The 19,686-nt window shown below is 40.7% G+C and overlaps 3 protein-coding genes across 3 annotated transcripts in view; 1 reads left to right on the forward strand and 2 right to left on the reverse strand.

Annotated features, from left to right (window-relative positions):
- Positions 1-19,686, reverse strand: part of LOC134461946 (histone-lysine N-methyltransferase PRDM9-like) — an 86,641-nt gene that overhangs the window by 28,811 nt on the left and 38,144 nt on the right. The gene's annotated exons all lie outside the window — the stretch shown is intronic.
- Positions 871-3,390, reverse strand: LOC134461935 (histone-lysine N-methyltransferase PRDM9-like). Its single transcript, XM_063214754.1, has 2 exons — positions 3,120-3,390; positions 871-2,282 (listed from the first exon to the last, which is right to left on the reverse strand). The coding sequence occupies exons 1-2, from the start codon at positions 3,388-3,390 to the stop codon at positions 1,243-1,245; spliced, it is 1,311 nt and encodes a 436-aa protein (XP_063070824.1). The 3' UTR covers positions 871-1,242.
- Positions 5,927-8,779, forward strand: LOC134461948 (bifunctional 3'-5' exonuclease/ATP-dependent helicase WRN-like). Its single transcript, XM_063214770.1, has 3 exons — positions 5,927-6,014; positions 6,826-6,911; positions 7,391-8,779. Exon 3 carries the CDS (start codon positions 7,453-7,455, stop codon positions 8,641-8,643), a length of 1,191 nt encoding a protein of 396 aa, XP_063070840.1. The 5' UTR covers positions 5,927-6,014; positions 6,826-6,911; positions 7,391-7,452; the 3' UTR covers positions 8,644-8,779.

A 19,686-nucleotide genomic window follows, 5' to 3' on the forward strand; every position in this document is an offset into this window, starting at 1 on the left:
AAAAAAAAACAGGAATTAAGTATCTCACAAAATTAGAATTTTGTGATGAAATCATTTTCTTCAGAAAAAAAGAAAATCGGGTCACATCACATCAGTTGAAATTCTGTTTCTAAATAAAACATGTGAATGTTAAATATTTGGTTAGAAATGTCTTTAATCACTGCCATGAAGTCAATGGCAGGGGCATTGCACGGGAGTTATGGAAGCCCAGATATCTATTTCTGACCTGATTCTATTTCTGTCTCTTGATCATACCCCATAGATTACCATACCACACTTCCCTCTTGATTATACCCCATAGATTACCATACCACGCTTTGGCGCTTTAGTGTTATTGGTATTCTAACTCACCAGACATAACAGCCCATTCATTTTCAATGGGGTTTTATTTCTGGTGAGTGACTGGACCTTCATCTATTCGCTGTAATGAGCTACTGAAGCTACCAGTGGCTTGGGTTGCTTTGCATGGAGCTATGGCAGCTAGCTAGCTGCTTCGTGTGGGTAAGCTACTGCTGACTTCCCTTCTTTGGGGCACACTCATAGAGGTAGAACATTATGGGCACTACTACATGAAAACAACATTAGCATCTCATACTGTACATCCTGTCACGTTATTACATCACGCGTAGCTAAAGGATGAACTATGTGGGCAGGGTGATAATAGGTTGAGCCGTGCAACAGTAATAACACATAAAGGAAGTATACAGCCTAAAACAGCAGAAATGAGTTTATAACACAGAAAGGAAGTTTGTGATACGCCTAAAATAGCAGAAATTAGCTACAATCAAAGCACTTCATACACTAGTCCACATTTTATTCAATTCTATTTGGTCTATTCACTTACACAAATAGATATTTGTGTGTAATGAAGTAAGTCATCTTTACTCTTTTTTGGTGTTAGCTTTTGACTAGTGTGGTTTTCAATTAGATCTTTTTTTACACCATCACCAAGTAAAAACTTAAACACATTCTTCACAATTACTCTTAAACTCACACATACATCAAATCACAATATTAATAAACATCTATTACTCTGGAACACTCTCACATACATCAAATCACAATATTAAAAATCAATTAAACAATTAAAGCACTCAACAAAAGAGCCAGTTACCAAAGTCAGTTAAAATGGTCAGTTAAAAATGAGTTCCGGGTTGGTGAATATTTGAATGGCAGTCTTGTTTATTGGCATTCCTGCCCTGGTGGAAGCAACATCAAGGTCTTTATTCAGCAGGAGACTTATTAGGGCTCTTTACTGTGAGAGCACTTGTGTGTCTTTAGATAACCAGACCGAGTGAAAGTCTTGCTACACTGAGTGCAGTGATACGGCCTCTCTCCTGTGTGAGTGCGCTGGTGTCGTTTTAAATGCCCCTCTCTAGTGAAACTCTTGCCACACTGAGTGCAGTGATACGGCCTCTCTCCTGTGTGAGTGCGCTGGTGTAGTTTTAAAGATCCCCCTGTAGTGAAACTCTTGCCACACTGAGTGCAGTGATACGGCCTCTCTCCTGTGTGAGTATGCTGGTGTACTTTTAAATGCTGCTCTCTAGTGAAACTCTTGCCACACTGAGTGCAGTGATACGGCCTCTCTCCTGTGTGAGTGCGCTGGTGTACTTTTAAAGATACCTTTTGAGTGAAACTCGTGCCACACTGACTGCAGTGATACGGCTTCTCTCCAGTGTGAGTGCGCTGGTGTACTCTGAAATGACCCCCAACAGCAAAGCTCTTGCCACACTGAGTGCAGTGATACGGCCTCTCTCCTGTGTGAGTGCGCTGGTGTACTTTTAAAGAGTCCTCTCTAGTGAAACTCTTGCCACACTGAGTGCAGTGATGCGGCGTCTCTCCTGTGTGAATGCGCTGGTGTACTTTTAGATGTGCCTCTCTATTGAAACTCTTGCCACACTGAGTGCAGTGATACGGCCTCTCTCCTGTGTGAGTGCGCTGGTGTAGTTTTAAAGATCCCTCTTGAGTGAAACTCTTGCCACACTGAGTGCAGTGGTGTTTCTTCTCTCCTGCCTGAGTATTCTGCTGTCGTCTCTTGTCATGAGCTCCTTGCTGTTCTGCAGACGGCTGTGTGACTGGTCTGGACGCCCCAGTTGTGGTTTGGTGTGTGTGTTGGTTTCTGCCTCCAGACGGTATGAAAGTCTCTGATCTGATCTCTCCAGACCTCAGCAGACGCACATACTCGTCTGGGTGACTTCTCTTGATGTGCTTGTGCAGGTAGATTTGAGCAGTGTAGGAGAACGGACACAGAGAACAGGAGAACACCTGAGACGCTGACTCCTCTGGAGACCAAACAGAAAGACAAAGACTTATTAAGACTCTAAATTAATGACTATACTTTGTCAAGTTATGTGACTGTATGTTTAGCTTTTCATGCAGAGCCTCTATTATAAACTTGTTAGTTTTTAATCACCAAAATGGTAATGGCCATGTCTTAATCTGTTAATGCTCATGACTGGGGCTGGGTAAAATAACCGAGTTAATTGATAATCGATCGAATCGAAATTCACATTAAAAAACTGATTTTTTGGTTCTTTTTCTTTTTGTTCTTATTGTTTAATTTAGGTCTATGGAAAATACCCAGTAGGTATTAGTCGATTAGGCCTAGGCCTACTTATTACAAATTAGCAATCTGTTAACACTATCAAGCCACAGCCCTTTGACATCTTTTGGGGGAAATCCTGGCACCAAGAAGGGAACGGATTGAATCGATTCGGAATGAATCAAATTGAATCGTGATTAATCGATTCAAAGCCCTAAGAATCGAAATCGAATCGATACAGGAACATGGCTGCAATACCCAGCCCTACCCATGACAATGTTGTTACCATGCTGTTTAGTTTATTACTCTCATGCCAATGTTGATATCACATTATACAGTTTACTACTCTGATAGCAATGTTGTCATCCAGTAGTTGAGCTTTTTCAGCAGACATTGAGTCGGATTGCCAGCGAATCCATCTGCATGAAAGGGTGACCGTCCAGAGATCGTGACTCATTGATGTTAGTGACCTACCTCTGGCCCTGCTCGACCTCTCAGAGGTAGTCAAATGTGATACAGCACGTGATTGGCTAATCTTCAATGTTCTTTATCACGTGATTGTTTGATAGTGACCTACCTTTAGCGCTGCTCTTGACATCCCAGAGGTAGTCAAATGTGATGCCCAGCTCTTTGGCGTAGTCGTCTCCATACCAGACCAGCAGTTCTTCTCCAGAGCCAATGGGCCGACAGCAGCGATACACAATCCCTCCTCTGTACTGAAACGCCACCAGATTCTGCTCCTCACCGTTACGAGCGCAGTTTACATACCTGATGACAACAACCAACCACAGCTCACATACCAGCCAATCACAGTTCACAAAATACGTGTGACTAGTGACAAAATACATGTGACTAGTGTTTTACAATATGTTTCCTACAGCTTACTGAATTAACATGAAAGGGAGAAAAAACTGTTATTAAAAAAACAATGCAGTGTTACTAATACTCTCTCTCTCACACACACAAACACATGCCTATTTAGCTGCCATTTATGCCATAATACATCATGAATAGCAACATACCATAGCTGGGATTGTGTTTAACCACTTAATTAAATGTTCAGAAAGAATTAATACAATAATTAATACAAATCCTACACAGCATTGTTGTGTAACAGCAGACCGAGAACTCCAAAGTGATGAAATTGGGTCTCACCTCATCCAATTGGAATGAGTTTCCTTCTTCGCATCTACGTACTCATCTGAATGGCGGCTCTTGTAAATCTGTGGCAACATTAACACACACACACACACACACACACACACACACACACACACACACACACAAAACACACACACAAAACACACACACACACAAAACACACACACACACACAAATCACATTTTGCCTTTTTAAATATACAGTATGTCACGCAAGTGAGTACACCCCTCACATTTTTGCAGATTTGTAAGTATTTTCAGACATTATAGAAATTTCACTTCGACATGATGATTAGTAACCTGTTCACAACATATATAACCACTTAAACTCACATAAAATCAACATACAGCCATTAACGTTCAACGTGTACCCACAAAAGTGAGTACACACCAATCCTGTAGAGCAGGGGTGTCAAACTCAGGCCCGGGGGCCAAATTTGGCCCGCGGAGCCATTTTATTTGGCCCGCGAGATCATTTCAAATGTGTATTACGGTGGGCGGGCCCCCACATACACTATTTATATACACAAAATAGAAGGCTAAATTTTGTGCATCACAGGAATTATGAGTGGTCCAGATAGTGTTGGCATACTTGGACATAGAAGTATACGATAGTATGAGTATATAACTTATCAATTCAATCAAGAGTTTATTGTCATTGTCAAAAAGGCAACGAAATTGTGTTTCGGGTACAGTAAGGTAAGCATACCCATTAAGCCCGTACCCTTTAAGCCCACTTTCAACTTTGAGGTCAGTTTAAAGAAAGGGAAAAGGTGAATTTTGTTGTTCATCACCCTATCAAATTAAAGGGTTTAGTAACTGACAAAATGTTTTTTATTGCAAACAAATCACATTTTTTATCGTCGAGTTATTCCCGTCCAAGTGAATCCAGTCTCAGGACTACTGACAAGAAGTTGCCTCAAAACTTTGCTTTGCTGTCAGAAATCATAGAATATCAGCTAGTTTAAGTCAAATGTTTTGAAAATACCTTATATTTAGTAAACTAAGAGGTAAATGTAATGATTTTTATATATATACATGCTGTGTTTTACTAAATTATTAGCCTGAGTATCATCCTCCGTAGTGACCGCGCTAGCTCAATAAACTTTCGCTTGCTGACCACGGAGTCTGACCCTGCAGCCACCCCTGGCAGTTGGAATTCAGATATTCGTTCAGTATCTGAACGGCCAATAGGCTCGCTGATAGTCTAAGCCCCTCCCCAAGCCCTCTTACGTGAAGGCCAGCCTTCTATCATCATCAACAATCATTCTATTTACTGTCAATGTCAACAATCAACATGGCCGACTTGGTAGCGGTGGCTCGGGCCCGCTTGATCGACGAAGCGATTTCGTCAGTTCTCACTGAAGTCGAAGGAATTTCGGAGCTTAAACGCGAACAGAGAGATGCTTTGCAAGCTTTTGTCGGCGGGGAAGACGTTCTGGCATTGTTGCCTACCGGGTTCGGGAAGAGTCTTATATATCAACTCGTGCCTCGCGTGTGCAAGAAGTTGGCGCTGGGCAGTTCTATGTTCCACGGCGTGGAGAAACCCATTGTCATTGTTGTCTCCCCACTGGTCGCATTAATGGAGGACCAGGTGAAAGAGGCCCCGAAATTCGGTGTTTCGGCCGCGCAACTGGGCAGAAACGACGAGGAGATTTTGAGTGGAAATGTCGAGCTCGTTTTCGGCGGCCCAGAGAGCTGGCTTCTAAACGACAAGTGGAGGAGCATGCTGGCGTCTCCCCGGTACAGACAGAACATCGTGGGCATAGTTGTGGATGAAGTTCACGTGACGTACAAATGGTACATTATTATCCTTTCATTTCTATCAAGGCTTACTGATTGAGGCTAATTTAACTCATTGACTACCAATCACGGGATAACCCGTTTTTCATATTTTATTACATATTTCATAACTAGACACTCCAATGGTTATTATGTGAGGTTTTGGTAGCTCTGTGATGAGTAGAAGAGACATAGATGGCTGTCAAAGTTCGTGTCATCATCTGAAGATTTTAATAACAACGCCAGGCTCGGCGCCAACCCAAGAATAATTTTAATAACCGTAAGCCTACTGTCTGGAACTGTGAAGGAAATCATGCACTTCCTGCTCACGTTATAGGAAGTCGCCTGAGTCATCAAAACACGGCTGTCTGGGCTTCGCCAGAGCTGTAGAGAAAGCTCTGGGCTTCGCTAACTAAATTGTAAACACATGTCTACAGAAGGATAAGAAGGCTTGCTGTCATCAAATTAGGTGTGAAATGGAAAGTTTGGAATGAAAAACCAGCACAACATAGCAGCAGAATCTAACGTTGGTGAGTGTAGGCGCTTCTACTTTTTATACTAGAATGACAAATGCCCATCAGGCTAACTAGCACATCAGATGATAATATTAGCTGTAAACAGCACTGATCCAGGTGTTTTTTCATTGAAATAGTGTACTTGGAAGCTACTGGTCTTGTCTTGGGGGAGTGAAAATAAAATTAGATCATCATTTAAACTCGTAGAGGCAAAGAGCGCATCCGAGACATAAAGGGCCTTATCTCCACTCGATTGGGGAAAAGCGCTATTTTCCGATAAAGTAGTCCGCACTTAAAGCTAAATATCTTCGGAATGGAAGAAGATAGGGGCATACCGTTTTCACATGTAGAAAGCTGAGATTTTCAGCTTTCGAACAAGTGTCTTTAGGTCTAAGGTAAAATATTTGGTTACTGTCCAAAAACTGACAAAAAATGACGAAACTGTGGGAGCCTACGTCTGAAATTCCAAACAACCCTTGGTAGTCAATGAGTTAAGACCTTTATAGATTCCATCAGCTGAAAGTTTTAGTCCCAAATCTAGTACTAGTACATCTGTTCTTATGCGTTGGTAACTTGGTATCAGAAATATAGAACTGACCGGTATGGAATAATTTGATATACACGAGCCCTAACTTAGCCCAAAGTAGAAATTAATTCCAATATACTGAAAAGGTATTTTCAGATTGATGTATTTTAATACTGCAACGTCATCTGCAATCTAACGCTTGTGATCAATGTAGAAGTTATGTCTTCAAAAAATTAATCAATATAATAGAAGTTATGTCTTCAAAAAATTAATCAATATAATCTTTTTCTGCACTTGAAGGGGACAGGCTAAGAAGAAAGAGAGAAGTCCTGCCTTTCGAGAAAGCTTCAGTCGGTTGGGTGAACTGCGGTCAATTGTGAAAGAAGGTAAGATTATTACAACTACATGTACATGTTGTAACTATATGTCCTTCCATATGTTTTAGATTATACCAATGTTATCTATGACCTAGTAGTAATGTCCAGTGTATGTTCAAAATGGTAAAGTAGATACATAACAGTAACATTATGTGAGGAACCAGTTTCTGAAGGCATAGAATTTATTCCAGGTTGTAACACATGATGTGCACATATTATGTACAATACAGTAACACATCAGAGTTCTTACACTTATACCTTTTAAAGTTTAACTAATGTATACATTTTACAGAAGGAAAATCTATCTTACAAACACATTGATTGCTACTGAATGAAAAGGTCACATTATTTACATTGCATACAGACATCATTGCTCTAGAACATGTAGACACATCTGTTTGACCTGCATGACACTAGTACATTTACCCAATAGTGGTTCTGTGGTAGGAGGTTTCCACAATTGATACATGTTTGTTACTGTTTTACAGGCATTCCAATCCTGGCATTGACAGCTTCAGCGGACACCCAATCTAGAGAGAGGGTCATCAGTATGCTAAACATGCAGGGAGCAAGGAGAATACACGTATCCCCAAACAGAGAGAACATTAGACTAGGTATTGTAAGACTGCCAAACGATAAGCTGAAATGCCTTGACTGGGTAGTTAAACTGGTAAAAGATGGTGGTGTTGCTGCACCACAGATAATCATTTACTGTCGGTCAGTAAAAACAACAGGCAAAGTGCATCGTTACCTGCATACAGAGCTGGGACCAGATGCCTGGGTGGATAGGGACCCCGAAGAAAGAACAAAAAACTGTTTCATTGGAATGTACCACAGTTCCACCCTGCCTAAATACAAGAAATATGTTGTTTCATCACTGAATGGTAATGGCAACTGTAGAATTGTACTAGCAACTAATGCTCTCAGTATGGGGATGAACTTCCCAAATGTCTCTTATGTCATTATGTACGGCCCACCGGAGGATGCAGAAGATGTACTCCAGCAAATTGGTAGAGCTGGGCGTAGTGGGTCACATGTTAATGCTGTTCTGTACTATCATGGGACACAGCTAATAAAAGTTGACAAGGGTGTTAAGGGCTTGGTGACTACAAGTCCAAGTGACTGCATTCGTAAGGCTTTATATTGCCTGTTTGAAGATGGCCCTGTGAGCGTGGAACCTGGTCACAGATGCTGTACACACTGTCACAGGACATGCAAATGTGCAGGTGAAGCATGTGAAATACCCTTCCCACCATCTGAATCCTTCATGAATATTTTCAGGTTGCAAACTAGATACAGAGATGTAGACCCAGAGGATAGAATCCTGGTCAGGGAACTACTGCAGGAGTATCGAGCTTACCTGCTGCTCAATACTACACATCTGTATACCAACTCTGAAGCCTGTACAGGTTTTAGTGACGAATTGATAGAGTCTGTTGTTGAGAATTGTACACACATCTTTGACTATGTTTACATTGTCACACACCTCCCTGTTTTCTATGGAGAACATGCTAAGGAAATTCTCCGCATTATATATGAGGTGTTTGGAGACATTGAGTATGTTGAGCCATCAGTTTTGGAATCTTTTGATGAACCAGACCTGGATTATCCTGGGTATTTTGATGGGCCTGATGACTATGACAATGTTACCGAAAATGATGTCAGTTCATTGTATGGCAGTGACTCTGATCTAGACAGTTCATCTGGTATAGATCCAGACAGTTACTCTGGTATAGACTAGTAGCTAATACTACTACAAGGTATAGAGACTGTGACCTTTGACTCCTTGACAATTTCCTACCTTAGGAAAATTCATTTTTCTTTGATGAACACCATCATGTTTGATTTTTCAATTTGATAAGTTGTAGAAATTATGAAATGACACCAAATACCAGCGTGTAAGTTGATCATATCCTTGTTATGAACAGAGAGAAAGACACAAAGTGATTATAATAAACAGGTGTCATTTTATTTCAGTGTCAGTCTTGTTTATTTCTATTTCCTCAGTGTTCCAATATCAACTGTGTACATTTTGAAGCTAAAGCATACAACGTTGAGACCTCTTTCCATTACAAACATTGAAAAATGCTATAATCATTAATAACTCTCAGCCATCACATTACATATAGGCAGGTATTCGACTTTTTGATCTAGTGCCTTCCCATTCTTTTCTAGACATACATATTGTTGTAGGTACTGTTTACCCATACTTACGGGTATTTTTTGTTCCAAAGCTTTAATTTGGCCATGATCCACTCCCACATGTTGGTATACTTGACGCGGGCTAGCAGATTTCTATCAAAGTTTGGGAAGGCACCAAATGCCCTGTCGGCAGAGAAGTTGAAGAGATCTGCCTTCCTGATAACTTCCACTAGTTTAAGGATGTCTGGAGTTTCTGGTGCACAGTGGTGGTAGCCAGAGGGACTGGCAACTGTAAGCTCTCTGTCCGCATTATCCAAAATCTTCTTGAGGGATCCGAGAGACTTACTCACCCTATCTGCGCTGGCCTCTGTAAGATTCGGCCCCATTCCCTTCAAGAATGATTTCAGTAAGTTATTTAAATGTTCGAGGTGCAAGTCCAATGGGATGTTTTTTCCTTTTCCCCCCTTCCCATTGAAAAACCTGTTCCATTTCAGGCTATGTGCTTTTGCTGGTGACAGCACTGCCGAAACATGAATCAGCAGAAGCAAGGTGCTATACGCATACTGGGTGCGCCCATAGGCTCTGTAGTACAACAAAGCGACTCTATACAGTCGGATCAGCCGCTCCCCGTCCCCCTCTCTGACGGCATCTTGCATGTCCTCAAGGAAGAGCCCAAAGCTAAGCCTTGCCTCCGTGTGATTTTTTTTGTAGTCACAAGAGGGAGGCTTAGCAGTGGGCTCTTCCTTGTGGCTTGTGTCCTCCCCAAAGTCTAGGCCATGATCTTTCCTCTCATGTTTGAGCCGACATTTTGGGTAAATAAAGGTACGCTGGCACCCGGGTTCCCGGCAGCTCATTTCCTCCCTTTGCTGGGGCTGTGATGCCTGACTTACACCCTGGAAAATGTTGGCAATGTCAGCGTTGATGACAAACCTGTCAACAACCTTGGCCACTTTGTCGTGGAGCCAAGTTCGCTGCTCCTGTTTGGTCATGCTCATGATGTCCTGCGGTAAATCCTTGGGTACATCTGAAAAGACATAATGAAAAAGCACCGATAGCTTTATAGATGTTACTGCAAAATGGCATGTAGTCTTACATGTAGTCCTCTCAAAAATAATTACACTATGTCATATTTGTAGATACTGTGATCTATTTGCATATTCAAAATCCATCCCTGCAACTAAAGGGACCAACAAATTGTCCATAAGATCAGTAGCTAATACACCTAAGAGTGTCATAACAAAGCCTCTTACAGAACATTGGACTATGGTGTGTGACTTCAGACTTGAAATGTTGCAGCTCTATTCCTTTGGAAAGGAGAGGCTGGAGCACACTGCAGCTTAGTTTTCAAGATCTTTCTGTACACCCAACTAACGTTTCGGTGTTTCTACACCATTTGACTCTGAAGAAGGTGTAGCAACACAGAAACGTTAGTCGGGTGTGTGCACAGAATAAAGTCTTTAAAAACTAGCTGCAGTGTGCTCCAGCCTCTCCTTTCCATTGACGTCTGTCCTACTGTGATGCACCTGTAAGCTGAGTGAGGGATGATGCGTAGAGTACCAATTCCAGCTCTATTCCTTTGTGAGACAATTAAGTAAGGCTGATGGATGTGCAAGCACATGCAAGTTGTGCACCGATAAAAATGCACGGAACTCAAATTGCAAAAGCTAGGAATGGATTGCTACGTATGCTGTAAGGTTATGTTGTCAACATAAAAGACATGTAAGGCTGTATAATGCAATGTCGGTGTATCTAATGTAGAAATCTTATAAATCACCTTCCACATTTTCCATTCCAAAGACCTCCATCGCCGCCGCAATGAAGAGGGCAGACGTGTCCTTCCGGACGAACTCTTTGTACGCATTGAAGGCATGGTGCGGTCCCTTCTTAGCATTGCTACACTTGACTGTATTCATATTTGCGAATAAAGTTCCATGGTCCCGCGCTGACCTCTCGGTGCAGAAGATCTTGAAGTGTACCTGCAAAGGCCATAAACATAAGAATATTAAGTGTGATGATTGGCAGTCCTTTTAATGCTGTGAAATAACTGTCACATGTCGTACCTACAGCGCCAAGTTTCACTAACAGAGAAATGAATGGAAGAAGTAATTGAGAGAACAATAGGAATCTGATAATTTCACATGTAAAACCATTTTGACAATTTGGAAGTGCTACATGTAGGACAATAAAATACTTGGACAATGTCAGAATAATTGTCCTGTTCAAATGTTCAGTATACAAAAGATATTGATGTCTTGGGGTTGCAAAGGAAAATGTAATGGGAGTAAAATATTGTTTATAAAGGTTACCCCTAAGAGAATCCTGAAGGCATGCCAGTCTTCAAATTTGGCGAGTAATCCATCCAGCCTGTCCTCAGGAGTCTCGCCTTCCCCAAAGGCCCATTGTACGGATCTGCTGTTGCCTTCAGTCAGGCGGTCACCCCCGATGAAGATGCTCTGCAGACCTGTTGGTGTTCTTGGGACGTATCTGGAGACAAAGCAAGCCAAAAGCTAATTTTCTACACTGTTACTTGTGTACATGTCTCCCTTCAATACTACATAGGGTATTGTCCATTGATTCTATCTGAAGAGGAGAATGATGTCCATTAGTCGATCACTAATGTCATGTATTTGCCAACATATATTCTGTTCAAGGCTCAGGACTTCATATCCAAGCAGATAAAGGATCAGGGTTGAGCAAACCATATAAAACAAACTGAGAAAACATCTGCTTGGATATCGGACAGGACCATTTTCATTAAAATTATTGGAAGGAAGTGAACAAATCGACAGCATTGCATGTTTGAATCAATCCACCAAGGACAATAAAAGGTTTAATTTAGATAAAATATGACATGCTTAAGCATTGGTGGAGGGATACAAAGACTGCTGAGAGTTATGCAAGTGCACCTGGACTTGGAAGATGGATCAAACGTAGAATTGTAGGTAAGGTAAGAATTGTAGAAACTGATACTGTATGTGTGCACAACACTTACTCTCTCTGCATGTGCTGTAGGATATCCACAAGATCTGAAGTAACACTCTCATTCTTGAACAGCAGCCCAAGTGGAAACTGAAAATAAGGAAGAATTTGTCAGAGTGTGTAGTTGCTGATGCTCCATTGAACATACCCAGCGTAAGCAAGTGGCCAGAGGTTATTATATACGGCATAGAAACATGACAAACTATCAATTGTCTACAAATTATAATTCATAACGATCTAAAGTGTACCCAGATACTTACATTAGATTTAGAGGTCAGGAAGATGCAAAGCTTATATATTTACTTAATAATTGTTCAACACATTTATGTGCATGAAGTTTGAAATAAATAATTTGCTTTTGACATTAGTAGAGAATAGCATAATTGACAGAAAAAAAATCCAAGACTACTACATTCCAGTTATACTATATGTAGCTCACCTCAGTTGATGGCTGTGTCATAGTCTCAGAATACTGGTGTGGTATGTGATAGATTACAGCAGGTGCAAACTGTTTTAGAGCAGGGAGGTGTTTGGTCAGGATACGGCTACCGAGAATAATGAATTCGGTACGAAGGTGAGCTTCAATCTCTGGGGTGGGAAGACAGTCTCCAATTTGGAATAGTGGAAGTGGTTTGACGGGTTCATTGTTTGGAAGATGATGAGTCGAGACACGGTCTTGTACGGCAATATGATGTGTCCAGTGGATAGAGTTGTTGCTGTTTGTTTCTGATTGGTGATGTGTCTGTTTGTAGAAGTCCAGGTTATCGAATATGATACTGTAAGTTGGTGGTGGTGGTGGTGGTGGGGTGGATGGTGGAGTAGATTGTAGAGTGCATTCAGGTTCAATTGGAGGGGCCAGGAAGCCGACTGCAAGATCACTGAAATCTTCTGCTGTTATAGATAGGTTGTACATCTCCCCACAGACAGCACGTGTATCCACCTCCCCACCGACAGCATGTGTATCCCTGTCCCCACCGACAGTATGTATATCCAACTTTTGTTCAGCATGTGCTTCCAGCTTCCTCTTCATGGCTTGTAAATCCTTCCCACATGTGCTGGCCAACTCCCTCTGCTTCACTCGTGCATTGTCCTGTGTAGTAGATATTCCGAATTTACACAACCGAGCAAATACAGCAGTTTTTGCCCCTCCATGTTGCAGAACTGTGTTTATGTAGTGCGAAAATGCAGAGAGCTGACTGTTCCGGCCACGTATGGCAACTGCAGCACTTGCACAGATGTGGTTTCGGGAGTTCTTAGTTACTTTACTGAGGATGGACAGAAAGAATGGTGACAATCGCTTCAGGTCTGATTGGAACTTATCGAAGGAGAAGTTCTCCAAGTCTTGCGCACTGGTTTTCCTTAAAATGAAGTCACTCTGTATAGCTGTCAGTTTTGTGCATTCTTCTTCCAAAAGGTTCAGTGACTGCTCCTTTATCTCTTTTACTAATCCCTCACAAGTGAACATCATCCGTGCTGCTGTCTTAAATTCACCTCTGGCAATGTTTTCTACAATGCTTGCTGTTACCCCTTTGCATTTAATGTTGTCAGGTCTTTCCACTCTTGAACGATAAGTCACAGTGACCTGAAAGGATACATATTGCACAAGGTCAACAATCAAATAAACAAACATCTTTCCATAAACTAGAAAACAAGATATCTAGAATAACACAGCACCCTACATGTTAATTTGTTCCATCTGTGATGATGGCACATTTTCATTTCAAATACTCCTGTTTTGGTAGGGAAGAGCACAGATGTTTCTAATAAATGCAAAATACTGATCTACCGGTAACGTTAAATGATTGGCAAGATTTAAAAAATGAAGTAGCATAGATATAAGCATTGATACCAATCAACATGGGCAACAAAAATGAAAAGTGCAGTGTCCTGTTCGTCCTAGACAGTGTTGGGAGGTAATGCATTACAAAAGTAATTAATTACTGTAATGCATTACTTTTAGCTGTAATGCAGTTATGTAAGGCATTACATGGCAAAAATCTGTAATATTTACTTAGTTACAATGTTAAATAGCTTAAGTTACAATTGCATTACAATGACCTGGATTTTAGTGGTATTCAGTGTGTTGGGTCAGAAAGACGCTATTCCTGAACCTGGTAGTTTTTAGTCTGTATGCTGCCAAAACACCTCCTGCATGGGAGGTGAAAAAGTAATGATTCATGAGCTTGATTAACACTGTAATAAATTGCCAGATCCATATTTAGGCCTACAGTTCTTTTGGCGAAAGTAACTAAAGTAATGCAATAGTAATGTAATGCCTTACATTTTAAATATAGTAATATTGTTCAGTCACAGACTCCGTGCTTTCACCTGCAGGACAGACAGGCTAAGGAGGTCCTTTGTCCCTTGGGCCATTCAACTGTTTAACAGTATACAGAAGGACACTAAGAAGGACATCATTATTGGGGATTGGACTGCCTGAGATGCCAGAGCTGGCCCAGATCTGGAGCCTCTTGGCATGTGTGTGTGTGTGTGTGTGTCTGTGTCTGTGTGTGTGTGTGTGTGTGTGTGTGTCTGTCTGTGTCTGTGTGTGTGTGTGTGTGTCTGTGTTTGTTTTTATGTAGCTGACACCTGAATTTCCCCCTGGGGATCAATAAAGTTTCTCTACTCTACTCTACTCTAAGGGATTATTTTGAAAAGACAGTAATATGTAATCAGTAATGCATTACAGTTTTTGAGTAACTTTCCCAACACTGGTCCTAGAACAAGACACAAAAAGATTCACATGATCTTTGCTATATATTTCAAATGCATAGGCCTACATAACCAGACTAAAAAAAGGAAAACCCTTACTTTGGTTTCGCTGGTTCTCTGAGTAGGCGCCTTTGGCGGTGCCTTTGGTGGCTTCGGGTCGGGTGACTTTGAGGTCGTCTCCAGCCTTTTTTTCACCGCTCTCGGAGTTTTGGAGGGGGTCGGCTCTCTCGTCCGCTTTTCGTTTCTTTGTGGTGTTTTCTGTGGATCAGTTGGCTGCCTCTCACGGTCATCCACGTCTTTCCACTCTTGCAGACGTGTTAGGGTATCTTCCACGCGCTTGATATATCTGTGACATTTCAAACATAACCTCTCGGAGGCATCTTTTCTTCTGCGCAAAATGACACCAACAGCAGCAAGCCGCTCAAAGATGGACTTTTCGACTGGCTTCTCTGGATCAGGATTAGGATCCGGTAGGTCGAATATCTTTCTGAGATTTGTCAGAGTCCCATTCACGCGAAGATTTGTAGGGCACAAACGACAAAAATCTGCAAAGTTGGGAGGGCGAGGAACTTTCGCCGAACACGATGCAGAGGTCGCCATCTCTCTGCCGTCTTAGTGGGAATCTTCTCCCACACTCTTCTTCGTAACGGGTAGGTGCTAAGAACTGTTGCGTGCTGTTGCATGGCGATTATTCGAGAACTGGACCCAAAAAGGGCAATAAAAGACACCGTGCAACGAGAAATGTCGCGCTAAGCACCCATCCATGTGAGAATTTCGCGGGGCGTTCTAACTCATGTAAACAACAAGGTCACGTGAAAAATGGGGCAGCGTTATTGGACTGTTGGTCTCTCAGGTCACCCAATCAAATGAGGGCCCGCCCAGCACGCGCAGCTCATTAAGTGAGATAATTTCCAACTGCCAGGGGTGGCTGCAGGGTCAGACTCCGTGGTCAGCAAGCGAAAGTTTATTGAGCTAGCGCGGTCACTACGGAGGATGATACTCAGGCTACTAAATTATAGCATTTCCCTTCAAATGGAAAGATGTGTTTTATGAGCGAGCACACGCCGATATTTTCTTGATACAACCACACACCATCTTTATCTTACTCTACCGTAAGACTTAAGGTGGTTAGGTATGAATTCTAAGCATATTCCAGTTTGTTTGGCATTGGTCTTTAAAGAAATGCATCATGAAATGTTTTGTGGAGTTGATTATTTCCATAAAATAGCTTTTTGTATAGGCGGGCTTAATGGGTACAAGGTGGGCTTAAATGGTACACCCCATTGAAATGCATGCAAGTTTGCATGCATGCTTATGAAAAATGCCTTTGAGGGACATACATGTACAATCCCAAGTTGTTGGTTTAAAAGGCGTAATGTAATGAACTAACAATAATCAATAAGAAAAAATACATTTCTCTGTTTGGATGAAGAATTTTATGAAGTATATGAAGTAAAAGATGCCGTAATATTTAATTAGGTTTTATGCACTATTTGGTCTGAAACCATTTATGCCATGTAGGCTCCACTGTTTAAACTCAATTCACACACCTCACCAGGTATTTTGATAGAGAAATAACTATATGAGCTTATTTGGAACACAAGTGGGCTTAAATGGTACCAATGGTACCATTTAAGCCCATTCAGACTTTTCACTTTTCTCGTAAAAAATCTTCATATTGTACTTTGAAATATCCATCAACTCAGTGACAAACATTGAGAAGAGAGGTAAATCTTACTATTTAACAAAATATTTCACAAAAAAATTATGTGAAGATGTTTGAAAAATAAAGACATTTAGATTTTGGTGGGCTTAATGGGTACGCTTACCTTACTTAGTAGCAGCAAAAAACTAATGGTGGGAACGTTTTATTTGACCAGCTTTAAGTCTGCTGTATGCACAATTTCAGTGTATTTTAAATACTGTGTTCGGCCCACGACTTCGTCCCAGAGTTTGATTTTGGCCCACTTTGAATTTGAGTTTGACTCCCCTGCTGTAGAGAGTGTCTGAGAAGGGCCCGTGTTGGCCCGAAACGTCATTGGTGGTCATTGGTGGTCATTGGTGTGCGTTTCATCCTTGCCTTACATTGAACTTAAACATTTTGAGTCCTCACCTGGTTAATAGATGGGTGTGCGATTTGAATGAAGATTTTCATGATCTGCTTCAGTAGTTCAAGTCAAGTCAAGTCAGCTTTAATTGTCACTTTCTTCATATGCACAGATCATACAAGGAAAATGAAATTACGTTTTCTCTCTATACCATGCCAGGACATAGACATACAGGCTACAGGACTGGCATTTTACATTTTCCAAGACATGTTGACTTGACATAATTCAGCTTCCAACTGTTGATGGCATTCATGCAGCCCCAAAACATGCCAGTCCCACTACCATGCTTGACTTGACAGATCGGACACTTTTTATTGTAAAACTCACTTGGTTACCATCTCACATGCTTGGCATCATCTAAAGCACATTTGTGTACGTTTATGAAAATACCCCGATAATCTGTAAACATACTGTATTGTACATACTAGGGCTGTCCACGACCAAGGATTTTGTTGGTCGACCAAAGGTCGTCATTTACTCCGATTAATCAATTAATCACCCCCCCCACCCCCTCAATTTTTTTTTTTTTTTTTTTTTTTTACATCCCATTTTTACCCAGATAGCCCTACTATGTTTAATACAAACCCCAACTCCGATGAAGTTGGGACGTTTGGTAAACAGTGAATAAAATCAAAATGCTATAATTTTCAAAACATTCAATCTATTCATTAGATGGAGAATAGTGAAAAGACAACATATTAAGCGTTAAAACCGAGAAAAAATATTGTTTTGGGGGACATATGTACTCATTTCTAATTTAATAAATCCAACACGTCTCAGAAGAGTTGGGACGGGGATCAGTGACATTTATTAAACATCCAAATAAGATAAAACAACAAAGAAGAACATTTCAAAATGAATTGTACTGACGGACAATATAGGTGTCCAGGTATAAGATCATCACAGAGAGGCTGAGTCACTCAGAATTAAAGATGCAAAGGGAATAATTACCATAGTTATTACATACATTTTTGAATTCCCTTTGATTTACCACGATTGAGTGTATATAAGACATATTTCTGTTAATAAAATCATTGTATAGGTTCATGACATCATGAAATATATATTGGTGGCGGCAATGGGCAAACTCTTTTTTGGACATTGTCATGATGGAGAGATCAGTGGCCCGAATGCATGGAGCCAGCAAAAAAACAATTCAAGCATGGGACGCAGCATACTCTCTTGTAAAAGAAAAAGTACAGGACAATCAGCCATAATGTATAAATAGAATGATTTCTGTTGTTGAAATATATTTTCAAGTCTTTTTATTTACCTATGTTTTGTTGGTATTATATTCTGAGATCCAGGGTGGGTTGGGGGGGGGGTCGCCATGGGGGTGGGTGGGGTGGGAAGGAAATATGTGTGTATATTGTTAACTGTTTTTTCTTTGTCTTTAACTCAGACTTTCTGTAATATCTTGTATCATATGCTATTTGGAAAATAAAAACATTTTATCAAAAAAAACACAAAAAACGAAATATATATTGGCTGTAGTCTCACTCTAGCACTACAGGAATTAGAGCTATTGAAAATTGACCATATTAAGAATGCTTAATGCATGAAAATGATACAGGAGTGTAACATTCTCCTAAGCACCTGAGCTCACTTGAAATAGACCCAGAAGACATGGGAAACTGTCCTTTGCTTACAGAAGTCAGCAGAAGTTGTAGAATTCCATTCTTTTTGTGGACCATCCAACTTGTGTTAGTGCTAGCTTCAAAAGTCAGCCTCCATGATGGCATGCGGGTGCAGTAGTGCATTGGTTAAGATGTTCTCACTCATCTGTAGAGTTAAATACAGTGCTGAATGGTATAAATGGGTTTTAAACAGCATGAAAAGCCACTCATGCATTATATTTTGAAGGGAGATCTTCGATTACTGCCACATAGTAAGGTCAAATTGCATTCTCTATGTTTTAACAGTTTGGCTCCATCATAAGGACCAGCAGGTGATAAAATGGTGTTTTTTTGGTCAAGACCTGTCACACTGTAAGCACTACAGAAAGGAAAACATTGCAAAACATGACAAGGAATACACCCACCATTTAAGCTGGTGAAATCATGTCCAAGATAGGAATTAATACTGTTTTTTTTTACATAAAATCATCTCATCGGTTAATGTATTTAACTGTTAAGTGTTGTCTTTTATTTTGTTTTTAGTCTTCCTCGACATTTGCTGCCATTTATTGTCCCCGTCCCAACTCTTTTGAGATGTGTTGGATTTATCAAATTAGAAATGAGTACATATGTCCCCCAAAACAATATTTTTTCTCGGTTTTAACACTTAATATGTTGTCTTTTCACTATTCTCCATCTAATGAATAGATTGAATGTTTTGAAAATGATAGCATTTTGATTTTATTCACTGTTTACCAAACGTCCCAACTTCATCGGAGTTGGGGTTTGTATAATGATTATTCGAAGTTCGAATTCATATAGTTTTGGCCTATGAAAATAAAAAATGAATTAAAATTAATATTCGGTGATGGAAACAAACTGCGCATGGTAGAGATAACACTTGCTGCCTGAAAGCAGAAGTGTAGCCTAACTGGAGGGCAGAATCAATATCCCTCCGTTGTCTGTCATACCTTTAATCTATTTGGACATTTTGTTGCAGTGTTACTGTAAAGTTGTTCACTGGAATGTCCATCAAGCACTTAGTGTCTGTTTATGGATTTAAATTATACGCAGCGTTTCCCCTTTTAAATGACCCACGCTGGTTTTGTTTATCGCTGGACTGGAGTATTGACGAGTTGCCGTTCAGGGTAGCAAACAGAATCCTGATAATCTGTCTGTGAATGACTTAGGGTTACAACGTACACACACACCAAAATATGTTCATAT

The sequence above is a fragment of the Engraulis encrasicolus genome, chromosome 14 (genome assembly GCF_034702125.1).
Source record: "Engraulis encrasicolus isolate BLACKSEA-1 chromosome 14, IST_EnEncr_1.0, whole genome shotgun sequence".
Lineage (NCBI taxonomy): Eukaryota > Metazoa > Chordata > Actinopteri > Clupeiformes > Engraulidae > Engraulis > Engraulis encrasicolus.